Here is a 20,991-nt window from a genome sequence, read left to right as displayed (position 1 = left end):
ATAAGGTCTGGAGAAATTTAATGTTCCAGGATTCAGCCTGTGAGTATGTGATAAGGATTCATGGAGAGAAGCCTTTTAACTCAAAACAAAATCTGTTTGCAGCTATTGTTCAGCTGACATAAAGTATCTGGTTACTGGGCATGTTGCATAATGCATGATAGTGTAAACCAACCATTTTAAGTGCTGACATTGAACTCCTTGATAAGGATGAAGACTGAAGTAATTTGTTAATTTTTTTTTTAGAAATCCTCTGAAACAATGCTTCTCAAGGCTGAATGATTCAACACTTTAGAACTGAGATGCCGCTGAGGGTGTGTGTGTGTGTGCTCATGCTGATAAGAATTCTGGAAAGAAACAGGAAAAAACCATGTCATGTCCTCTTTAAGAGCTAGAAAAGCTGTCAGAAGAATTAAGATTAAACCTCATGAGAGTCTGTGGGTGTGGAAAGTCACCAGCTACCTAATATTAACATAGCTTGCAACAGAACGCTGTTGCTAGAAATAGGACAGTCACATCACTACCACTAAGCAATTTGCATCCGGCAGACCAGCCCCTGGATTCCTCCTGGCTCCTGCTGCCCTCTGGGTATTGCATTTCTGGAAGCTTTCAGGCGGCCCTGGGACGCGGCTGTCTGCTTTCACCATGAATTCCACCTGAAAGAGGAAGCAGCAAGGAGAAGAACATCTGCTTTGTTTGCAGGAAAGTGGTCAAGCTACAAGCAAATCTCTAGGCATCTGAGGAATTGTGAAGCTTCTAGATTTCATGTGGTTGCTGACAGGGAGGGGCAAATAAGGATCTTCGTGATCTCCTCATCATGGATAATCTTTTGCCTCAGTCAAGATTCTCTTATTTCAAAAAATATCCTCTCCATGCAATTAGAAAATACTTATCGATGCTGAGAAACCAAAGAGAGGAAGAACAGGTACCATTTTGTTTATTTTACCTTTAAGGTTAATGGGGGTTTGCTTCTGGGTGTTGCCTTTATGTCACTTGGTGATTTAGTTTCTGCTAATTTACCTGTTTGTAGGCACAAGTCGGCATTTGCTTTCAGCTGTTCAGACTTGGCAGAGGAGCAAACAGGCATGTGGGGGATTTATTTGAACTTGGAACATTTGGATCCCGAGATTAAGCTCAAGTTCTGTAATAAAACCTTGTGCTTTCTTGTTTTTCAGAATAGCTAGACTAAACTACTCTGAGTTAAATTGTGTGGATTCCTTGATAATTTTCTAGGGCCTCAAACACAAATTTTAAAACTGTTAATATTTTGACAGACAATAATATCAGGCCCCAGAAATATACTTGGCTTTTTGTATATATTTATATCTAGGTGAATATCACCAGGATTTGCCAAACAAAGAAACATTTCGTAGACTGTAAGTATGATAGCCTCAGACAGATCACTAATTGTAAGGATCTTTCAGAGTAATTAGTCACTTTTTTGGTGGAAGTCAATCGAAAGTACTTCTAGCAGTGCGTGTGGGAGTTTAAACATAAAAAATCAAAACCAAAAAAATAAAAACTGCTAAAATGTTTGATCATTTCTTTTTAAAAACCATGCATTCATTTTACTGTTTTGAGATTTATCTTATTCTATCCCTTACAATCTATGAAAAGGCATTTCCTAAAACTATTTTTCTGAATCATACCAAATTGTAAGAAGAAATAGCTGTGTTTGATTCACTTAAATCTAGTTTAGGAAAAAGGATGGTAGTGGTAAAGGACAAATGTGTAGCCACATCGAAGACCCAAAAAAGTCATAAATTGTGTATGTATCATGCTAGTAACTAGAACTGCAAAACCTCATGGGAGACAGGAGCAGTGAGCTGTATTTAAACAAGCTGCCCTACTTAATAAAACACTTCCAAGATGAGAAAGCAAAGGTCAGCAGACAGAAAATCCTCTAATGACAGGTTTCCCCAAAAGTTGATGCATAATTCAGAAAAATAAGAATTATTATTACTGTTTGAGGGGAAACTGCTCTTATGCAGTTCCTTTAATGATTTTACAAGTGCTGGAAATTCAGACTGTGCTAACTAAGAGGGTTAGGCTGGTCTAGATTATCTCTTATTTAGGCAAGGTGTTGGCATTATAAGGAGATCTCTTGGTTTCCAAGTCTCGGTATATGCTTGCTTTTCAAGTGGAAAGCCAGAAACACAAGTGCTGTTTCTGGGTTAGCCACATTGGCTAAGTCCACACCCACAGGCTTCTTCAGGCCTCATGAAGCGGGGAGGGGAGGGAGAGGAGGCTAAAAGGATGGGGCTGGAACTGTGGACTGTGGATTAGGTAATTGCCGCGCCCTTTTCTCAGTATCTGTAAATTTTCAGAGATGTGGCTATATGGCTTGTATACTTTTTTTTCTTTAAGTTTATTTTTTAAATGCTGCAAAATACATTCAGAGGACTGTTAGAATTTAATAGGATCCTCTGTCTTGGGCTGAGTGGATGGTCCCCTCCCCAGTTGACAACCATTTGGGATGACCTGAAATAGCAACGAGCATTGTGCTGATTTCTTAACTCACTATATAAACTAATGGAGACAGCAAGAAAAATAACATATTCAGTTCCTTTCTGAAACCAATTAACAGCTCTGCAGCATAAGGTCTCACAGAATTAGAGAAATGAGGTCAAAGTCAGTCATGGCTAACCTTGGAAAGCTCATTGGAAAGTTAGAAAGGAGGTTGCTAATGTGTATAGTTTTAGGACCTGAATTAGCTATCTCTAATCCTTATATTCCCATAGGATGGATCCTCAATATAAATGTGAGGGAAGGCAGACTTTCAGACTGTAAGAGGCCTTGCCCAAGGCCACCAGCCAGCAAGTGCTGAAGGCAAATTGGACCTCTCATACGCTTGGCTTTAAACTGATCCATTTTACCATGATCTCGTAATGATCTAGCGACAGCAACACAGCTTATACTGCCCTGAGGTGGCTTCATCAACTTGAATCTCTTCTTCCATGTGTCCTACAGATGAGGGATCAGGACATAGAGGATGACTGCGAAGAGTCGACTCATTGGAAAAGACTCTGATGCTGGGAGGGATTGGGGGCAGGAGGAGGAGGGGATGACAGAGGATGAGATGGCTGGATGGCATCACTGACTCGATGGACGTGGATCTGAGTGAACTCCGGGAGTTGGTGATGGACAGAGAGGCCTGGCGTGCTGTGATTCATGGGGTCGCAAAGAGTCGGACCCAATTGAGTGACTGAACTGAACTGAACTGAATAGACAAGAACTTGGGGAATGACCTGGGGCCTTCCTGTCTCTTGAACAGAAAGACTTCTTTCTGAACAAGAAATTAGATCTAAGAGCTGACCTGACAGGTCTTGCCTATTTAATGGTAAATTTGCTTAGGAGAAGGAGAGTGATCTTGGGGGCCAGAGGGCACTTACAATAGCTATAAATAAATATGCTTTTTGGAATTAGACCCTTGAACTAGTATAATATCATCTTCCAACAAAATTAATACCCATAATTTTTTTGCTATCTCTCCATATTCTTGTTATCTGAAAATGCAACCATGTCACCAATGATGTCCTCGTATATAAATATGAATACAAATGTTGACCTAGTGAGGACTGACTGCCGTGCTAACAGAGCTCTGCTTTGTCATCTTGTTTTGTGGAATTCTTTTGATGATTAGGCAAGTTTTTCATATATATTGTGTGTGGAGCATTTTTATGGGTGACGAGGATCAGGTGTAGTATACCCCCTCTGTGATGTTTACAGTCTTAATTAGTAGAAAGAGCTGTTCTCAAGTGTTTATAATATGAGGCAAAAACCATACACTGCTATCATAGCAAGTATTTTGTGGCTCAAGACCTGCCCTGATTAGTTTGTTTAAAATGAGGAGAATGGTCTTTGGAGGGGGGGTCAGGGGTTATGCGCAATATCCATACTGTGGTTACAGATTAGAACCGGATTTTGTTTTGAAGGATGTTCTAAAGTTTCTCTTCAGTGGCTTAAGGAAAGTTTTCCAGTTAAACAGGATCACTCAAGTTTTATTTCTTGCTCTGTTTCTTAGTAAATACCAACCTCCTTGGTGGGTTGTTAAATAAATATTTGGATGTAATTTGAATCTTAGAAACTTAGTTCTTCATTTTGGCTCTTATGTCTGTTCTGAATGACAGTATAAAAATTAAGGAGTCTCCTCAGACGCCCCCAAAAAGCTATGTTGAGATTTGGAACACTGCATAGGGTGTTGGGTTGCTGATGCAGGCTTTCCTCTCTAGGTAAAATGATAGAAACTTTACTACAGCTTGGTTTAAGAAATATTAAGAATTGTTAGCTTCTTAAGTAAGTATATTATTATATTTTGATCGTATACCAAAGTTATCCATTTTTAAAAGCCTCCAAAAAAATTCATGAATTGGTATTGGTACTTCAAATGACATCTCAGGGGAAAACTAAAGCCATTTCCTCCTTGTCCTTGTGCTTGGGTAGAGAAAAAGTTTTAATACTTTAAAAGCAGGAAGAAAAGATGATCCTTGTAGAATTTAAGGTAGAGGGCAGAGACTCTACCCCATTTCTGTAGAGGAATTTGCATGATTGTATACAAAGCAACACTGATAATTAAATTATGCAACATTGACAGTTAAATTGCTGTGATAATATGAAGCGGAACCTTAATATTTGGGACTATTAAATATGACATTAAAAGTTGAACTAGTTTATCATGGTAAATTCAACAGTCTCTATCTGAAGGGAGAAATTTTAAAAAGAGAGCTGTTTATTCACCAAATAAGAAGTCCCCAGTGGTTTTCTTCACGCCTCAGTCTGTTTGGGCTGCTGTAACAAAATACCATACGCTTATAAACAGCAGAAGTTTACTTCTCACGGTTCTGGAGGCTGAACGCACAAGATCCAGGTGCCCGCCAATCTGGTATCTGGTGAGACCCGCCTCCCGCGTGCAGATGCTGACTTCTAGGCTGTGTCCTCACATTGCAGAAAGAGAGAAGGGAGCTTTCCAGCTTCTCTTTAATAAGGTCACTAATGCCATTCATGTGGGCTCTCTTCTCATGACCTGTCACCTACCAAAGGCCCCTCTCCTAATGCCATCACACTGGGGTTAGGGTTTCAGCATACAGGCTTGGGGGACACAAACAAGTGTGTCTGCAGTACTTCAGAGCCTATAAACACCCAAGGACTGTGATTGATGGCTTGGATGAAGATGAATCTTCTTCTGGTCATGGCACACACTCTCATACTCTCTCTCCCAAACCTGTCTTCTCTGAGAGAATGTACCACCATCCATCCTGCTACTGAGGCAGAGACCTAGGAGTCATCTCCAGCACTTTCTGCTCCCTCAGTCAATATCTAATTTATCAGCAAATCCTTTCAGTCTTATCCCCAAGTATGCCCTCAATTCAGAGAAGGCAATGGCACCCCACTCCAGTACTCTTGCCTGGAAAATCCCGTGGATGGAGGAGCCTGGTAGGCTGCAGTCCATGGGGTCGCGAAGAGTTGGACATGACTGAGCCACTTCACTTTCACTTTTCACTTTCATGCCTTGGAGAAGGAAATGGCAACCCACTCCAGTGTTCTTGCCTGGAGAATCCCAGGGACAGGGGAGCCTGGTGGGCTGCCGTCTATGGGGTCACACAGAGTCGGACACAGCTGAAGAGACTTAGCAGCAGCAGCATGCCCCCAGTTATTCAATCTACTTCTTCCTCTTGCCTCCCTAGCCCAGGAGGCCAGCTCTCTTCTTATCTGAAATATTGCGACAGCTGTTTCATTGGTCTCCCTCCAGCCACTGCTCTCCTGTCTAAAAGGTTCTTCTCACTGCAGTTAGGGGGTCTTCCAGAGACAAACTGACCATGAAACTCCCAGCCTCACCACGCTGCCAGCCCCCATGTGCTTTCCTGCTGTGCCTGCCTTTGGTCTCTGCATCCCAACTCCAGGCTCCTCCTCTCTCTGCATCCCTGTCACATCCTGGTTAGGCCTTTGTCCCAACTGTTACTCATTATCTTCCCATAGTTAATACCTACTCTCCGTCAGGTGTTAATTCAATATGTGGTCCCTGAGGGCAGCCTTTTCTGACTCTCTTACCTTGTCCCCTCTCCTCAGCATGTATTACTTTGGAGGCACCTTATAGCTCCCTGTTGCCGTGCTCATCCCAGTAGCAATTGAGCACCTATTTGGGAGCCACTTGCTTCCCAGGATGTCCTGGAGGGCAAATAAAGTGCCTTTTGCCTGGAAGGCACTAAGAACTCATTTGTGGAATTGGTTCTCAGGGGCTGGGTGGTGAGGGTGGCAGTGGGGAGGGGTCTAGGCAGATAATGAATGCTATTCTGAGCTGTTGGAAGGAATCCTGAATGTTAGGCTCTGTGAGGAAGAAATGTAAGGGGTGATTGTTCTGTGTATGGACTTGTTCCTTGTGTGTTTCACAAGACACATAGGGCCAATTTGTGGAGAAAATTGGAGGTGGTCTTTGGGAGGTCCCAGAGGAAATAACCGTAACTAATGAGTAGAACTGTAGGGAGAGTTGGGATACAATAAAAAGGATGAACTTTCTAAAAAAGTGAGCCAAAACAAGGGGCCACCTTTTGCAGAGTGCAGGGTATGTGACCCTCCTTGAGAGATGGTGTAGTGATGGTTTCTGCATCATGAAAGAGAAGAGTGAATGACACATGAGGCCCATATCAGCACCAATATTCTGATGCAGTGAATAGAAAGGTGATTCAGACCCCTTAGGAATGAAGGTGACTCATGCAAAATGCTGGAATCTAGCATTGCCGGGAGAAATATCAATAACCTCAGATCTGCAGATGACACCACCCTAATGGCAGAAAGTAAAGAGGAACTAAAGAATCTCTTGATGAAGGTGAAAACAGGAGAGTGAAAAAGCTGGCCTAAAACCCAACATTTAAAAAACCTAGATCATGGCATTCGGTCCCATCACTTCATGGCAAATAGATGGGGAAACAATGGGAACAGTGACAGACTTTATTTTCTTGGGCTCCAAAATCACTGCAGATGGTGACTGCAGCCATGAAATTTAAAAAACCCTTGCTCCTTGGAAGAAAAGCTATAACAAACCTAGATAGCATATTAAAAAGCAGAGACATTTGCCAACAAAGGTCCAAATTGTCCAAGCTATGGTTTTTCCAGTAGTCATGTATGGATGTGAGAGTTGGTTCATAAAGAAGGTTGAGTACCGAAGAATTGATGGTTTCAAACTGTGGTTTTGGAGAAGACTCTTGAGAGTCCTTTGGACAGCAAAGAGCTCAAACCAGTCAATCCTAAAGGAAATCAACCCTGAATATTCTTCGGAAGGACTGATGCTGAAGCTGAAGCTCCAATACTTTGGCCACCTGATATGAAAAGCTGGCTCATTGGAAAAGATCCTGATGCTGGGAAAGACAAAAGGCAGGAGGAGAAGGGGATGACAGAGGATGATATGGTTGGATGGCATCACTGACTCAATGGATGTGAGTTTGGGCAGACTCCAGGAGATAGTGGAGGACAGGGAAGCCTGATATGCTGCAATCCATTGGGCTGCAAAGGGTTGGACATGACTGAGCAACTGAACAACAAGAAACAAAGACGATGCAGGTACACAAGCTAGAGTTCATTTGTTTGACTCAGTGGTAAATACTCCACAGTCTGAGCATGCCACTCTGGAATCAAAAGCCGAAGAAAACAGAATCCAACATCTTTGGAGATTCATGTAGCCTGTAATCCTCCATTAAGGAAGGGAAATATAGCTACATCCAGAAAACACCTCAGGGGAAAAGCTTAGGCACCAATGACTAGCTTTCCTGAACCTGATCCACCACTGAACTACCTGCACCCATAGTTTTACAGGTTTTATAACCTCTTCAGTATAAAGATAAATAACTAAGTATACTTCTGCAGTCATTGATGAATGGGTACATGGAAGAATTTTAGGTTATTGTGTGACATTTTAACGGAGAAGGCAATGGCACCCCACTCCAGTACTCTTGCCTGGAAAATCCCGTGGATGGAGGAGCCTGGTAGGCTGCAGTCCATGGGGTCGCGAAGAGTTGGACATGACTGAGCCACTTCACTTTCACTTTTCACTTTCATGCCTTGGAGAAGGAAATGGCAACCCACTCCAGTGTTCTTGCCTGGAGAATCCCAGGGACAGGGGAGCCTGGTGGGCTGCCGTCTATGGGGTCACACAGAGTCGGACACAGCTGAAGAGACTTAGCAGCAGCAGCATGCCCCCAGTTATTCAATCTACTTCTTCCTCTTGCCTCCCTAGCCCAGGAGGCCAGCTCTCTTCTTATCTGAAATATTGCGACAGCCGTTTCATTGGTCTCCCTCCAGCCACTGCTCTCCTGTCTAATAGGTTCTTCTCACTGCAGTTAGGGGGTCTTCCAGAGACAAACTGACCATGAAACTCCCAGCCTCACCACGCTGCCAGCCCCCATGTGCTTTCCTGCTGTGCCTGCCTTTGGTCTCTGCATCCCAACTCCAGGCTCCTCCTCTCTCTGCATCCCTGTCACATCCTGGTTAGGCCTTTGTCCCAACTGTTACTCATTATCTTCCCATAGTTAATACCTACTCTCCGTCAGGTGTTAATTCAATATGTGGTCCCTGAGGGCAGCCTTTTCTGACTCTCTTACCTTGTCCCCTCTCCTCAGCATGTATTACTTTGGAGGCACCTTATAGCTCCCTGTTGCTGTGCTCATCCCAGTAGCAATTGAGCACCTATTTGGGAGCCACTTGCTTCCCAGGATGTCCTGGAGGGCAAATAAAGTGCCTTTTGCCTGGAAGGCACTAAGAACTCATTTGTGGAATTGGTTCTCAGGGGCTGGGTGGTGAGGGTGGCAGTGGGGAGGGGTCTAGGCAGATAATGAATGCTATTCTGAGCTGTTGGAAGGAATCCTGAATGTTAGGCTCTGTGAGGAAGAAATGTAAGGGGTGATTGTTCTGTGTATGGACTTGTTCCTTGTGTGTTTCACAAGACACATAGGGCCAATTTGTGGAGAAAATTGGAGGTGGTCTTTGGGAGGTCCCAGAGGAAATAACCATAACTAATGAGTAGAACTGTAGGGAGAGCTGGGATACAATAAAAAGGATGAACTTTCTAAAAAAGTGAGCCAAAACAAGGGGCCACCTTTTGCAGAGTGCAGGGTATGTGACCCTCCTTGAGAGATGGTGTAGTGATGGTTTCTGCATCATGAAAGAGAAGAGTGAATGACACATGAGGCCCATATCAGCACCAATATTCTGATGCAGTGAATAGAAAGATGATTCAGACCCCTTAGGAATGAAGGTGACTCATGCAAAATGCTGGAATCTAGCATTGCCGGGAGAAATATCAATAACCTCAGATCTGCAGATGACACCACCCTAATGGCAGAAAGTAAAGAGGAACTAAAGAATCTCTTGATGAAGGTGAAAACAGGAGAGTGAAAAAGCTGGCCTAAAACCCAACATTTAAAAAACCTAGATCATGGCATTCGGTCCCATCACTTCATGGCAAATAGATGGGGAAACAATGGGAACAGTGACAGACTTTATTTTCTTGGGCTCCAAAATCACTGCAGATGGTGACTGCAGCCATGAAATTTAAAAAACCCTTGCTCCTTGGAAGAAAAGCTATAACAAACCTAGATAGCATATTAAAAAGCAGAGACATTTGCCAACAAAGGTCCAAATTGTCCAAGCTATGGTTTTTCCAGTAGTCATGTATGGATGTGAGAGTTGGTTCATAAAGAAGGTTGAGTACCGAAGAATTGATGGTTTCAAACTGTGGTTTTGGAGAAGACTCTTGAGAGTCCTTTGGACAGCAAAGAGCTCAAACCAGTCAATCCTAAAGGAAATCAACCCTGAATATTCTTCGGAAGGACTGATGCTGAAGCTGAAGCTCCAATACTTTGGCCACCTGATATGAAAAGCTGGCTCATTGGAAAAGATCCTGATGCTGGGAAAGACAAAAGGCAGGAGGAGAAGGGGATGACAGAGGATGATATGGTTGGATGGCATCACTGACTCAATGGATGTGAGTTTGGGCAGACTCCAGGAGATAGTGGAGGACAGGGAAGCCTGATATGCTGCAATCCATTGGGCTGCAAAGGGTTGGACATGACTGAGCAACTGAACAACAAGAAACAAAGACGATGCAGGTACACAAGCTAGAGTTCATTTGTTTGACTCAGTGGTAAATACTCCACAGTCTGAGCATGCCACTCTGGAATCAAAAGCCGAAGAAAACAGAATCCAACATCTTTGGAGATTCATGTAGCCTGTAATCCTCCATTAAGGAAGGGAAATATAGCTACATCCAGAAAACACCTCAGGGGAAAAGCTTAGGCACCAATGACTAGCTTTCCTGAACCTGATCCACCACTGAACTACCTGCACCCATAGTTTTACAGGTTTTATAACCTCTTCAGTATAAAGATAAATAACTAAGTATACTTCTGCAGTCATTGATGAATGGGTACATGGAAGAATTTTAGGTTATTGTGTGACATTTTAACGGAGAAGGCAATGGCACCCCACTCCAGTACTCTTGCCTGGAAAATCCCATGGGCAGAGGAGCCTGGTAGGCTGCAGTCCATGGGGTCGCAAAGAGTCGGACACAACTGAAGTGACTTAGCAGTACATTTTAACCACTTTCCCCGCTTGATATCAAGCCTCTTTTACCTTCCTTTTTTTCTGCATTTAGTGCTGACAATCAGTTGCTTATTATGGTCTCTTTGGAAAGTGTTCCTCTCTTCTTGTCCATATTGCCATAGCTGTGGAGTTTTAGACACGCCTGGGAGACACCTGGACCCTGAGTTAACTTCTGAGCTACTTCTAATCTTGTTATCTGCTTCTAAACTTTCCTAATCTACTGTGCTCAGATGTCTTTGAACCATAGGATGAAATGGATAAACACCAAATCCTTTGCTTTTGAAAAAAATCACATTAACTCAAATATGAAACCCTTTTTTTTTAACTACAATGTAGCTTTTTTTAATGCAGATTCCTAAATTTGCTATCCTATCCCACTTCTCAGACAGTTTGTAACATTTTATTTGCTAACTTTTGTTCAGACTGGAAGATGACATATTTTCTCACCTTGTACAAATAGTTTCATGCCTTAGCAGAAAAAGAAATGAGCTTCCCACATATGTTGTACTGCTCATAGTGTGCTGTGAAGAGAGCAGGAAAAATGCTGAAATTATCTCTTTCCTGTGCATCCTAAAGGTAGCATATTAGTAAGATTATTTCAGGAAATACAACTTGGATTATTCATTCAAGAATAAGGAATTTAGGGATGTCCCTGGTGGTCCAGTGGCTAAGATTCCAGGTTCCAACTGCAGGGGGTCCAGGTTCCATGCCTGGTCAGGGAACTAAGATCCAGCTTTCCCTGTGGTACAGCCAAAAATTTAAAAAAAAAATAAGAAGAAATTAAAAATTTCTACTAAATGTCTTATGTGCCAGGCACTTGGCAATATGCTTTATATATGTTGTCATTTATTATCCTTGCTTTATGAGTGAGAAAACTGAGGTTTCAGGAGGTGAGGTTAGGGTTAGCATATAGCTTGGCACATAGCTTACACATGATTGCAGTAAGATTTCAGCTCCAGGTTTGCCTGTTTGACTCCACAGTCTGGTTCACTGCCTCATACTGAGATACCTCCATCGGTAAGGGCCCTTTCTTCCCTTCTTTCCCTTGCCTCTTCCTTTCTTTTCGTCCTTTTTCTCCTGGTGTTTACTCTCATTAATTGAGAATAAAGGAGTTAAAAAATAAAATCATCATAACTACTGTGTAGGAAAGACACATTAAATCCCTTTAGGTAGAGATCTATGTTTTTGAAAGGTTTGAAGGTTAGTCAATTTGGGGAAGCTTCTTTTAAGAAAAAGAATACAAAATTATAGTATTAAATCAGATATAAAGTGAAGACTTAGAATGGAATAAGAAACCTCAATGAATTACAGATTTGGGTGACAAATATAAGAAACATCACAAAATCTAAAAAAAAATATGCATTTTTGCTAAATCATGGATACATCCTAAGGTGTTTTGTTCCTACATTTTTAGACTACAGAGTTTTTGATCACCACTTTGTGTGAAAATGATTTTCTAATATTTTCTAAAGAGATCATCAAAAGATAATTCAGATATTCCTAACACAGTTAATTTATATTTGGTTTTTATTAGAGTCTAGAAAAGTTGACTAGTTTCTGGCTCTGTTTCTCCTTTATCACCCATACACTTCAGGTGCTGGGCACCACTGGACACACTTATGTAAAGATTTCAGGCCTTGTGATTTAGGATTATAGGTAGTGAGAATATTCCTAGACGTCCTACCAGGACAGCTACCAATGACTTAACCATACACAGACATGACTACAAACCGCATTTATATGTCACTAAATCCAAATACAATCTAAATGTCTCCTCATCTCAACTTCCTTTAAGCCAGATTCAGAATTTTGCCCTTGGCTGCATCAGTGCTATGACAGGAGACATGTGAAGGGAGAAAAGTCAGCAAAAAGAGTGGTCTAAAGTCATTTGCAGTTAAAATATCTTTCGTAAATTTTACCAAACCATGAGACCTAGCAGTCTTTTAGGACCTTAAAAGGTACATCTGCAAGCGAGGGGCCCTCAAACTTAATTTTTTTCTTGGTTTCCAAGAAAATCCAGCTCTAAAAGGATGGTATAACAAACAGGCAAAAGAAACAAAATAGTGTTTTACTACAATATGCAAGAGTATATGCCATAGGGTATATGCTTCCATAGGGTATAGGCTTCCAAAGTAATGAATGAGGTCCTGTTCTGAACAGCCTGAGCTCCCCAAATCATTGAATGAGGCAAAGGATATTCTTTCAGTGTATTTCGTACTATAGTAAATAGTACCATGGAGATGAAGATGTTCTGGAACTGCTCAAACTCAAAGATTTCCTCACCCCCACCCCCATTTATATTTGCAAAAGACATTATTTGTAATGGGGTTATATGTTTTGCAATAGATCTCAGAACTCCCATTTTGGTCTAATTACTATTAAATACACCATTTGCTATCCTTCCAAGCAGGCCAGTTAATACACGTAGAGAAAGAACATGTTATTGCTGTTAAAGATGACACAGTAGAAAAATTATAGGAACACTAAAGAAAGTCTTTAAGATTTCATTGAGATATAATCAAGCTTTTGTAAACTCACTGTTATATGCAGTTATAACATAGTTACTCTAATTTGTGTCAGGATAAAATCACCTTTATGTTGGGTCTCTTTACTGAATTGTTCTCACTGGTAATGTATTTGAACACCTAGCTTTCTTGGGTATGTTTTCCTTTTAGTGGAAACTGTTGACTCATCTTGCTTCTTTTCCTTTGTTCTAAATGAGTAACTGTTCTTATAACTGTGTCCTGTACCATTAAGCTTATTATAATATTTACCACTAAACTAGAGTATGGCCTATAAGTACACCTTAAAATAAGTTTATTATCATTTTTTTTTTACTGCTAATATAATCTTTGTTTTTACCAGAATGATTTTGGTAATCCATTGTGAACAATATTATTAATAGATTGTATTATTGAAGTATTTTGGTCTTATATAATGAATACATAGTTTATAATCAAATTGTTTAAAGTGATTGATTAGTTAAAATCCTATTTCACCAAAGCTGAAAAATTACACTTTTGCTCTATATCCACGATATAATTTCTGTATAATGTACTGAAAATTTTTTTTATAACCTCTGAAATGCTACTTAGTTTTTTGTTGCTGTTGTTTTGTTTTTGAGGGATGAAACTATTTCTCTGATGAACACACCATTTCAAGAGTAACAGCATTTTTTATTTATGAAACTTCCCCCACTTTATAACTGGTGGTGCTAAAACCTGATACACCTGGTCAAAGAAGCATTGTTCCAGAGGTCTTCAAACCTGAAATAGGAGAACAAAGGTTGAATTCATAGCTGAGAACACAACCATAGCTCCCCTGCCACTGCACTGTGCTTCAGTTCTCTTCCATATGAAAGTTCTATCACTATACAGATGCGATGCTCAGCGTTACTTAAGAGGGGAGAAGAATCATCTCTTCATGGTCTTAGTGCCCTTTCCCTTAGTCTTTTAAAATAACTGGTCTTAGGCCAACAGATAACTAATCAAAGTTCAAAGCCGTATATGATTTAAGAGTGCTGGAAGAGGTTTACAGATTTCCCTTGTGGTCTAGTGGTTAAGATTCTGAGCTTCCACTGAGGGGAGCTCAGTTCTGACCCCTAGTTGGGGTACTAAGGTCCTGCATGCCACACGGCCAAAAAAAAAAGAGTGCTGGAGGAGGCTTGAAATTCAGATATACATTCTCAGCTGTTCTTTGGAATTGAGGACTTTTTACACAGAAGTTTTATATTTCTTGTATATCAGTGCTTAAACCTAAAATACCATAATACAGACTGTAGGGCCCTACCTGCACTGTTGCTAATTCAGCAGGTCTGAGGCAGAGCCCCAAATCTGCATTTCTGAGAAGTTCTAAGGTGACAAGGACCATAGTTTGAGAACTACTGATATAGATCATTTGATGACATGTATTTCCAAAATGAAGGTTGACAGGGGTTGCTCTACTTTTTCAAGAACAGCACATGTGCCCTTTAGAAGATGGAGAGTCATTGCTAAAGCCAGGGGGATAGTGATGATGACTTACAGCTTCATAGGTTCCTGTTGAACATCTCCAGCTACAGTTGTCCCAGCCCTACTAGTCCAGTTCAGTCGCTCAGTCGTGTCCGACTCTTTGCGACCCCATGAATTGCAGCACCCCAGGCTTCCCTGTCCATCACCAACTCCCGGAGTTCACTCAGACTCGCGTCCATCGAGTCAGTGATGCCATCCAGCCATCTCATCCTCTGTCATCCCCTTCTCCTCCTGCCCCCAATCCCTCTCAGCATCAGAGTCTTTTCCAATGAGTCAACTCTTCGCATGAGGTGGCCAAAGTACTGGAGTTTCAGCTTTAGCATCATTCCTTCCAAAGATATCCCAGGGCTGATCTCCTTCAGAATGGACTGGTTGGATCTCCTTGCAGTCCAAGGGACTCTCAAGAGTCTTCTCCAACATCACAGTTCAAAAGCATCAATTTTTTGGCGCTCAGCCTTCTTCACAGTCCAACTCTCACATCCATACATGACCACAGGAAAAACCATAGCCTTGACTAGACGAACGTTAGTGGGCAAAGTAATGCCTCTGCTTTTCAATATGCTATCTAGGTTGGTCATAACTTTTCTTCCAAGGAGTAAGCGTCTTTTAATTTCATGGCTGCAGTCACCATCTGCAGTGATTTTGGAGCCCAAAAAAATAAAGTCTGACACTGTTTCCACTGTTTCCCCATCTATTTCCCATGAAGTGATGGGACTGGATGCCATGATCTTCATTTTCTGAATGCTGAGCTTTAAGCCAACTTTTTCACTCTCCTCTTTCACTTTCATCAAGAGGCTCTTTAGTTCCTCTTCACTTTCTGCCATAAGGGTGGTGTCATCTGCATATCTGAGGTTATTGATATTTCTCCCAGCAATCTTGATTCCAGCTTGTGCTTCCTCCAGCCCAGCATTTCTCATGATGTACTCTGCATAGAAGTTAAATAAGCAGGGTGACCAACTACAGCCTTGACGTATTCCTTTTCCTGTTTGGAACCAGTCTGTTGTTCCATGTCCAGTTCAAATTGTTGCTTCCTGACCTGCATACAGATTTCTCAAGAGGCAGGTCAGGTGGTCTGGTATTCCCATCTCTTTCAGAATTTTCCAGTTTCTTGTGATCCACACAGTCAAAGGCTTTGGCATAGTCAATAAAGCAGAGATAGATGATTTTCTGGAACTCTCTTGCTTTTTCCATGATCCAGCGGATGTTGGCAATTTGATCTCTGGTTCCTCTGCCTCTTCTAAAACCAGCTTGAACATCTGGAAGTTCACAGTTCACGTATTGCTGAAGTCTGGCTTGGAGAATTTTGAGCATTACTTTACTAGCATGTGAGATGAGTGCAATTGTGTGGTAGTTTGAGCATTCTTTGGCATTGCCTTTCTTTGGGATTGGAATGAAAACTGACCTTTTCTAGTCCTGTGGCCACTGCTGAGTTTTCCAAATTTCCTGGCATATTGAGTGCAGCACTTTCACAGCATCATCTTTCAGGATTTGAAAGAGCTCAATTGGAATTCCATCACTTCCACTAGCTTTGTTCGTAGTGATGCTTTCTAAGGCCCACTTGACTTCACATTCCAGGATGTCTGGCTTTAGATGAGTGATCACACCATCGTGATTATCTGGGTCGTGAAGATCTTTTTTGTATAGTTCTTCTGTGTATTCTTGCCACCTCTTCTTAATATCTTCTGCTTCTGTTAGGTCCAGATCATTTCTGTCCTTTATTGAGCCCATCTTTGCATGAAATCTTCCCTTGGTATCTCTAATTTTCTTGAAGAGATCTCTAGTCTTTCCCATTCTGTTGTTTTCCTCTATTTGTTTGCACTGATCACTGAAGAAGGCTTTCTTATCTCTTCTTGCTATTCTTTGGAACTCTGCATTCAGATGCTTATATCTTTGCTTTTCTCCTTTGCTTTTTGCCTCTCTTCTTTTCACAGCTATTTGTAAGGCCTCCCCAGATAGCCATTTTGCTTTTTTGCATTTCTTTTCCATAGGGATGGTCTTGATCCCTGTCTCTTGTAAAATGTCACAAACCTCATTCCATAGTTCATTAGGCACTATATCTATCAGATCTAGGCCCTTAAATCTATTTCTCACTTCCACTGTATAATCATAAGGGATTTGATTGAGGTCATACCTGAATAGTCTAGCAGTTTTCCCTACATTCTTCAATTTCAGTCTGAATTTGGTAATAAGCAGTTCATGATCTGAGCCACAGTCAGCTCCTGGTCTTGTTTTTGTTGACTGTATAGAGCTTCTCCATCTTTGGCTGCAAAGAATATAGTCAATCTGATTTTGGTGTTGACCATCTGGTGATGTCCACGTGTAGAGTCTTCTCTTGTGTTGTTGGAAGAGGGTGTTTGCTATGACCAGTGCATTTTCTTGGCAAAACTCTATTTATTAGTCTTTGCTCTGCTTCATTCCACATTCCAAGGCCAATTTGCCTATTATTCCAGGTGTTTCTTGACTTTCTACTTTTGCATTCCAGTCCCCTATAATGAAAAGGACACTAGGACCACAGCCTTGTCTAACTCAATGAAACTAAGCCATGCCCACGGGGCAACCCAAGATGGGTGGATCATGGTGGAGAGGTCTGACAGAATGTGGTTCACTGGAGAAGGGAATGGTAAATCACTTCAGTATTCTTGCCTTGAGAACCCCATGAACTGTATGAAAAGGCAAAATGATAGGATATTGAAAGAGGAAATCCCCAGGTCAGTAGGTGCCCAACACGCTACTGGAGATTAGTGGAGAAATGACTCCAGAAAGAATGAAGGGATGGAGCCAAAGCAAAACAGTACCCAGTTGTGGATGTGACTGGTGATAGAAGCAAGGTCCGTTGCTGTAAAGAGCAATATTGCATAGGAACCTGGAATGTCAGGTCCATGAATCAAGGCAAATTGGAAGTGGTCAAACAAGAGATGGCAAGAGTAAACGTCGACATTCTAGGAATCAGCGAACTAAAATGGACTGGAATGGGTGAATTTAACTCAGATGACCATTATATCTACTACTGCGGGCAGGAATCTCTCAGAAGGAATGGAGTAACCATCATGGTCAACAAAAGAGCCTGAAATGCAGTACTTGGACGCAATCTCAAAAACAACAGAATGATCTCTGTTCATCTCCAAGGCAAACCATTCAGTATCACAGTAATCCAAATCTATGCTCCAACCAGTAATGCTGAAGAAGCTGATGTTGAACAGTTCTATGAAGACCTACAAGTCCTACTAGTATGATACAATACTTTAATGGAAGAAATCATTAAACAGTGTCTTTGTCTTATTCTTTTAAGAAAATAATTGAAAGTACATTTTATCTATAGTTCTTTTGTAGCTGTTTACTGACTGAACTGATACAGCAACTGACACCTTTAATTGTTGGTTTAAACTGCAGAATATAGAAAAGGTATAATAGTTGTTATGTCCTTCATGCTATCTAAAGCCATTATGAGGTCTTAGCATTAAAAATATATCTCTCAGTTTTTTCGTTACCCCTACTCTGGTAAATATGTAAATATAATTATAAATACTAAGGACAAAGGGACATTTTACAAGTTGGAAAGATGAAATTAGTATTCCTAATACTATTTAGTGCCTCTTATTTAGATCCTTAGAACACATGCTTAAAATGTATTCTGTTGATTTTCCAATAAAGCATGTTAATGAACATGTCTCAATTACTTATTGAATAATCTCTCTAAAAAGACTGTTTGTGATTATTATAAGATAACAGTCTCATTTTAATAGTAATTTTCAACTCTGAGAAGATAAATCCAAGGAATTCTAAAACATCTTCTACTTGAAGCATGATTTTCCTGTTAATGGTGTCTGAAGGTTAAATAAGAACAAATGAATAAATGTAGACAATGACCAAGAATGTTCTAGAATCAAGTCCCTATTAATTAATGCATTCTTGAATGTCACCAAATGAGCTATGAAAGTGAAACTGTTAGCTGCTCAGTCATGTCTGACTCTTTGCAGCCCCATGGACTCTACTCTGCCAGGCTCCTCTGTTCATGGGAATTCTCCAGCAAGAATAGTGGAGTGGGTTGCCATGCCCTTCTCCAGGGGATCTTCCCAACCTAGGGGTCAAATCTGAGTCTCCTGCATCGCAGGCAGATTCTTTACTGACTGAGCCACCAGGGAAGTCCCTGGTGAGATATTCTAGGCTCAGGATTAATGGGCTTGAAAGATGCCAATAATTTAATGAAACAAAATGATAAACTATAAAAGATAATTCAATAGAGAGGATACCTTCTTCTGTATTTCTAATGGTCACTGTGGAATTTTTAAGGAAATTGAAGCCAAGGTGGATATTTGGCTCCTGGCTTTGACATTAAATAGTGAGAAATTCTTTATACAAGAAACTTCACCTATGAGTCTCAGACTTGTCAGCTATAAAAAACAATAGAGCTAGTCTGCTAACATCGTAGGGTTGTGAGGATTAAATTTAATAATGTACATGAAGCGTTATGTCGACTGAAAAACACTAAACAGATGTGTAGTTTTGGTGGCTGTTCAGTGAAAATTGATTCTAATTTTCTTAAAAGTAATTTAAATTCTCTAATCAAATGTGCAATGTTGGCATCTTTACCTTGACAGCATTTTTCCAGGATTCAAATGAGCAGTTTAAGTATGTAAATTAGTTCAGTTCAGTTCAGTTGCTCAGATGTATCTGACTCTTTGCAACCCCATGGACTGTAGCACACCAGGCTTCCCTGTTCACCACCAACTCCCAGAGTTTAATCAAACCCAGGTCTATTGAGTCGGTTATGCCATCCAACCATCTCATCCTCTCTCCTCCCCTTCTTCTCACGCCTTCAATCTTTCCCAGTATCCAGGTCTTTTCAAATGAGTCCGTTCTTAGCACCAGGTGGCCAAAGGATTGGAGTTTTAGCTTCAGCATCAGTCCTTCCAATGAATATTCAGAACTGATTTCCTTTAGAATGGACTGCTTGGATCTCCTTGTGGTCCAAGGGACTCTCAAGAGTCTTCAACACCACAGTTCAAAAGCATCAATTCCTTGGCACTCAGCTTTCTTTATAGTCTAACTCTCACATCCATACATGACCACAGGAAAACCCATAGCTTTGACTAGATGGACCTTTGTGGCAAAATAATGTCTCTGCTTTTTAATATGTTGTTTATGTTGGTCATAGCTTTTCTTCCAAGGAGCAAGCTCCTTTTAATTTTATGGCTGAAGTCACCATCTGCAGTGATTTGGGAGCCCCCCAAAATAAAGTCTCTCACCATTTCCATTATTTCCCCCATTGATTGGCCATGAAGTGATGGGACCAGATTCCATGAGCTTAGTTTTCTGAATGTTGAGCTTTAAGCCAACTTTTTCACTCTCCTCTTTCACTTTCATCAAGAGGCTTTTTAGTTCTTCTTCACTTTCTGCCATAAGGGTGGTATTATCTGCATATCTGAGGTTATTGATATTTCTCCCAGCAATCCTGATTCCAGCTTGTGCTTCATCCAGCCCAGCGTTTCTCATGATGTACTCTGCATAGAAGTTAAATAAGTAGGGTGACAATATACAGCCTTGACGTATTCCTTTCCCGATTTGGAACCAGTCTGTTGTTCCATGTCCAGTTCTAACTGTTGCTTCCTGACCTGCATACAGATTTCTCAAGAGGCAGGTCAGGTGGTCTGGTATTCCCACCTCTTTGAGAATTTTCCACAGTTTGTTGTGATCCACACAGTCAAAGGCTTTGGCCTAGTCAATAAAGCAGAAATAGATGTTTTCCTGGAACTCTCGTACTTTTTTGATGATCCAATAGATGTTGGCAATTTGATCTCTGGTTCCTCTGCTTTTCTAAATCCAGTTTGAACATCTGGATGTTCATGATTCACGTATTGTTAAAGCCTGACTTGTAGAATGTTGAGCATTACTTTGCTAGCATGTGAAATGAGTGCAATTGTGTGGTACTTTGAATATTCTTTGGCATTGCCTTTCTTTGGGATTGGAATGAAAACTGACCTTTTCCAGTCCTGTATCCACTGCTGAGTTTTCTAAATTTGCTGGCATATTGAGTGCAGCACTTTCACAGCATCAACTTTCAGGATTTGAAATAGCTCAATTGGAATTGCATTACTTCCACTATCTTTGTTCACAGTGATGCTTCTTAAGGCCCACTTGACTTTGCATTCCAGGATGTCTGTCTCTAGGTGAAGGATCACACCCTCGTGGTTATCTGGGACGTGAAGAACTTTTTTGTATAGTTCTTCTGTGTATTCTTGCCACTTGTTCTTAACGTGTTCTGGTTCTGTTAGGTGCATACCATTTCTGTTCTTTATTGTTTCCATCTTTGCATGAAATGTTCCCTTGGTATCTCTAAATTTCTGGAAGAGATCTCTAGTCTTTCCCATTCTATTGTTTTCCTGTATTTCTTTGC

General features: G+C 41.0%; 1 protein-coding gene across 1 annotated transcript in view; it reads left to right on the top strand.

Annotated features, from left to right (window-relative positions):
• Positions 1 to 814: 814 nt before the first annotated feature.
• Positions 815 to 20,991, top strand: part of ATP2C1 (ATPase secretory pathway Ca2+ transporting 1) — a 164,613-nt gene continuing 144,436 nt past the window's right edge. Inside the window, exon 1 of the mRNA XM_068974943.1 lies at positions 815 to 922. Coding sequence (XP_068831044.1) covers positions 815 to 922 — 108 coding nt within the window. The remainder of the gene's footprint in view (positions 923 to 20,991) is intronic.

The sequence above is a fragment of the Capricornis sumatraensis genome, chromosome 1, assembly GCF_032405125.1.
Source record: "Capricornis sumatraensis isolate serow.1 chromosome 1, serow.2, whole genome shotgun sequence".
Classification (NCBI taxonomy): Eukaryota; Metazoa; Chordata; class Mammalia; order Artiodactyla; family Bovidae; genus Capricornis; species Capricornis sumatraensis.
Note: the sequence above shows the minus strand (reverse complement) of the source record. Positions and strands in the feature narration are given on the sequence as shown.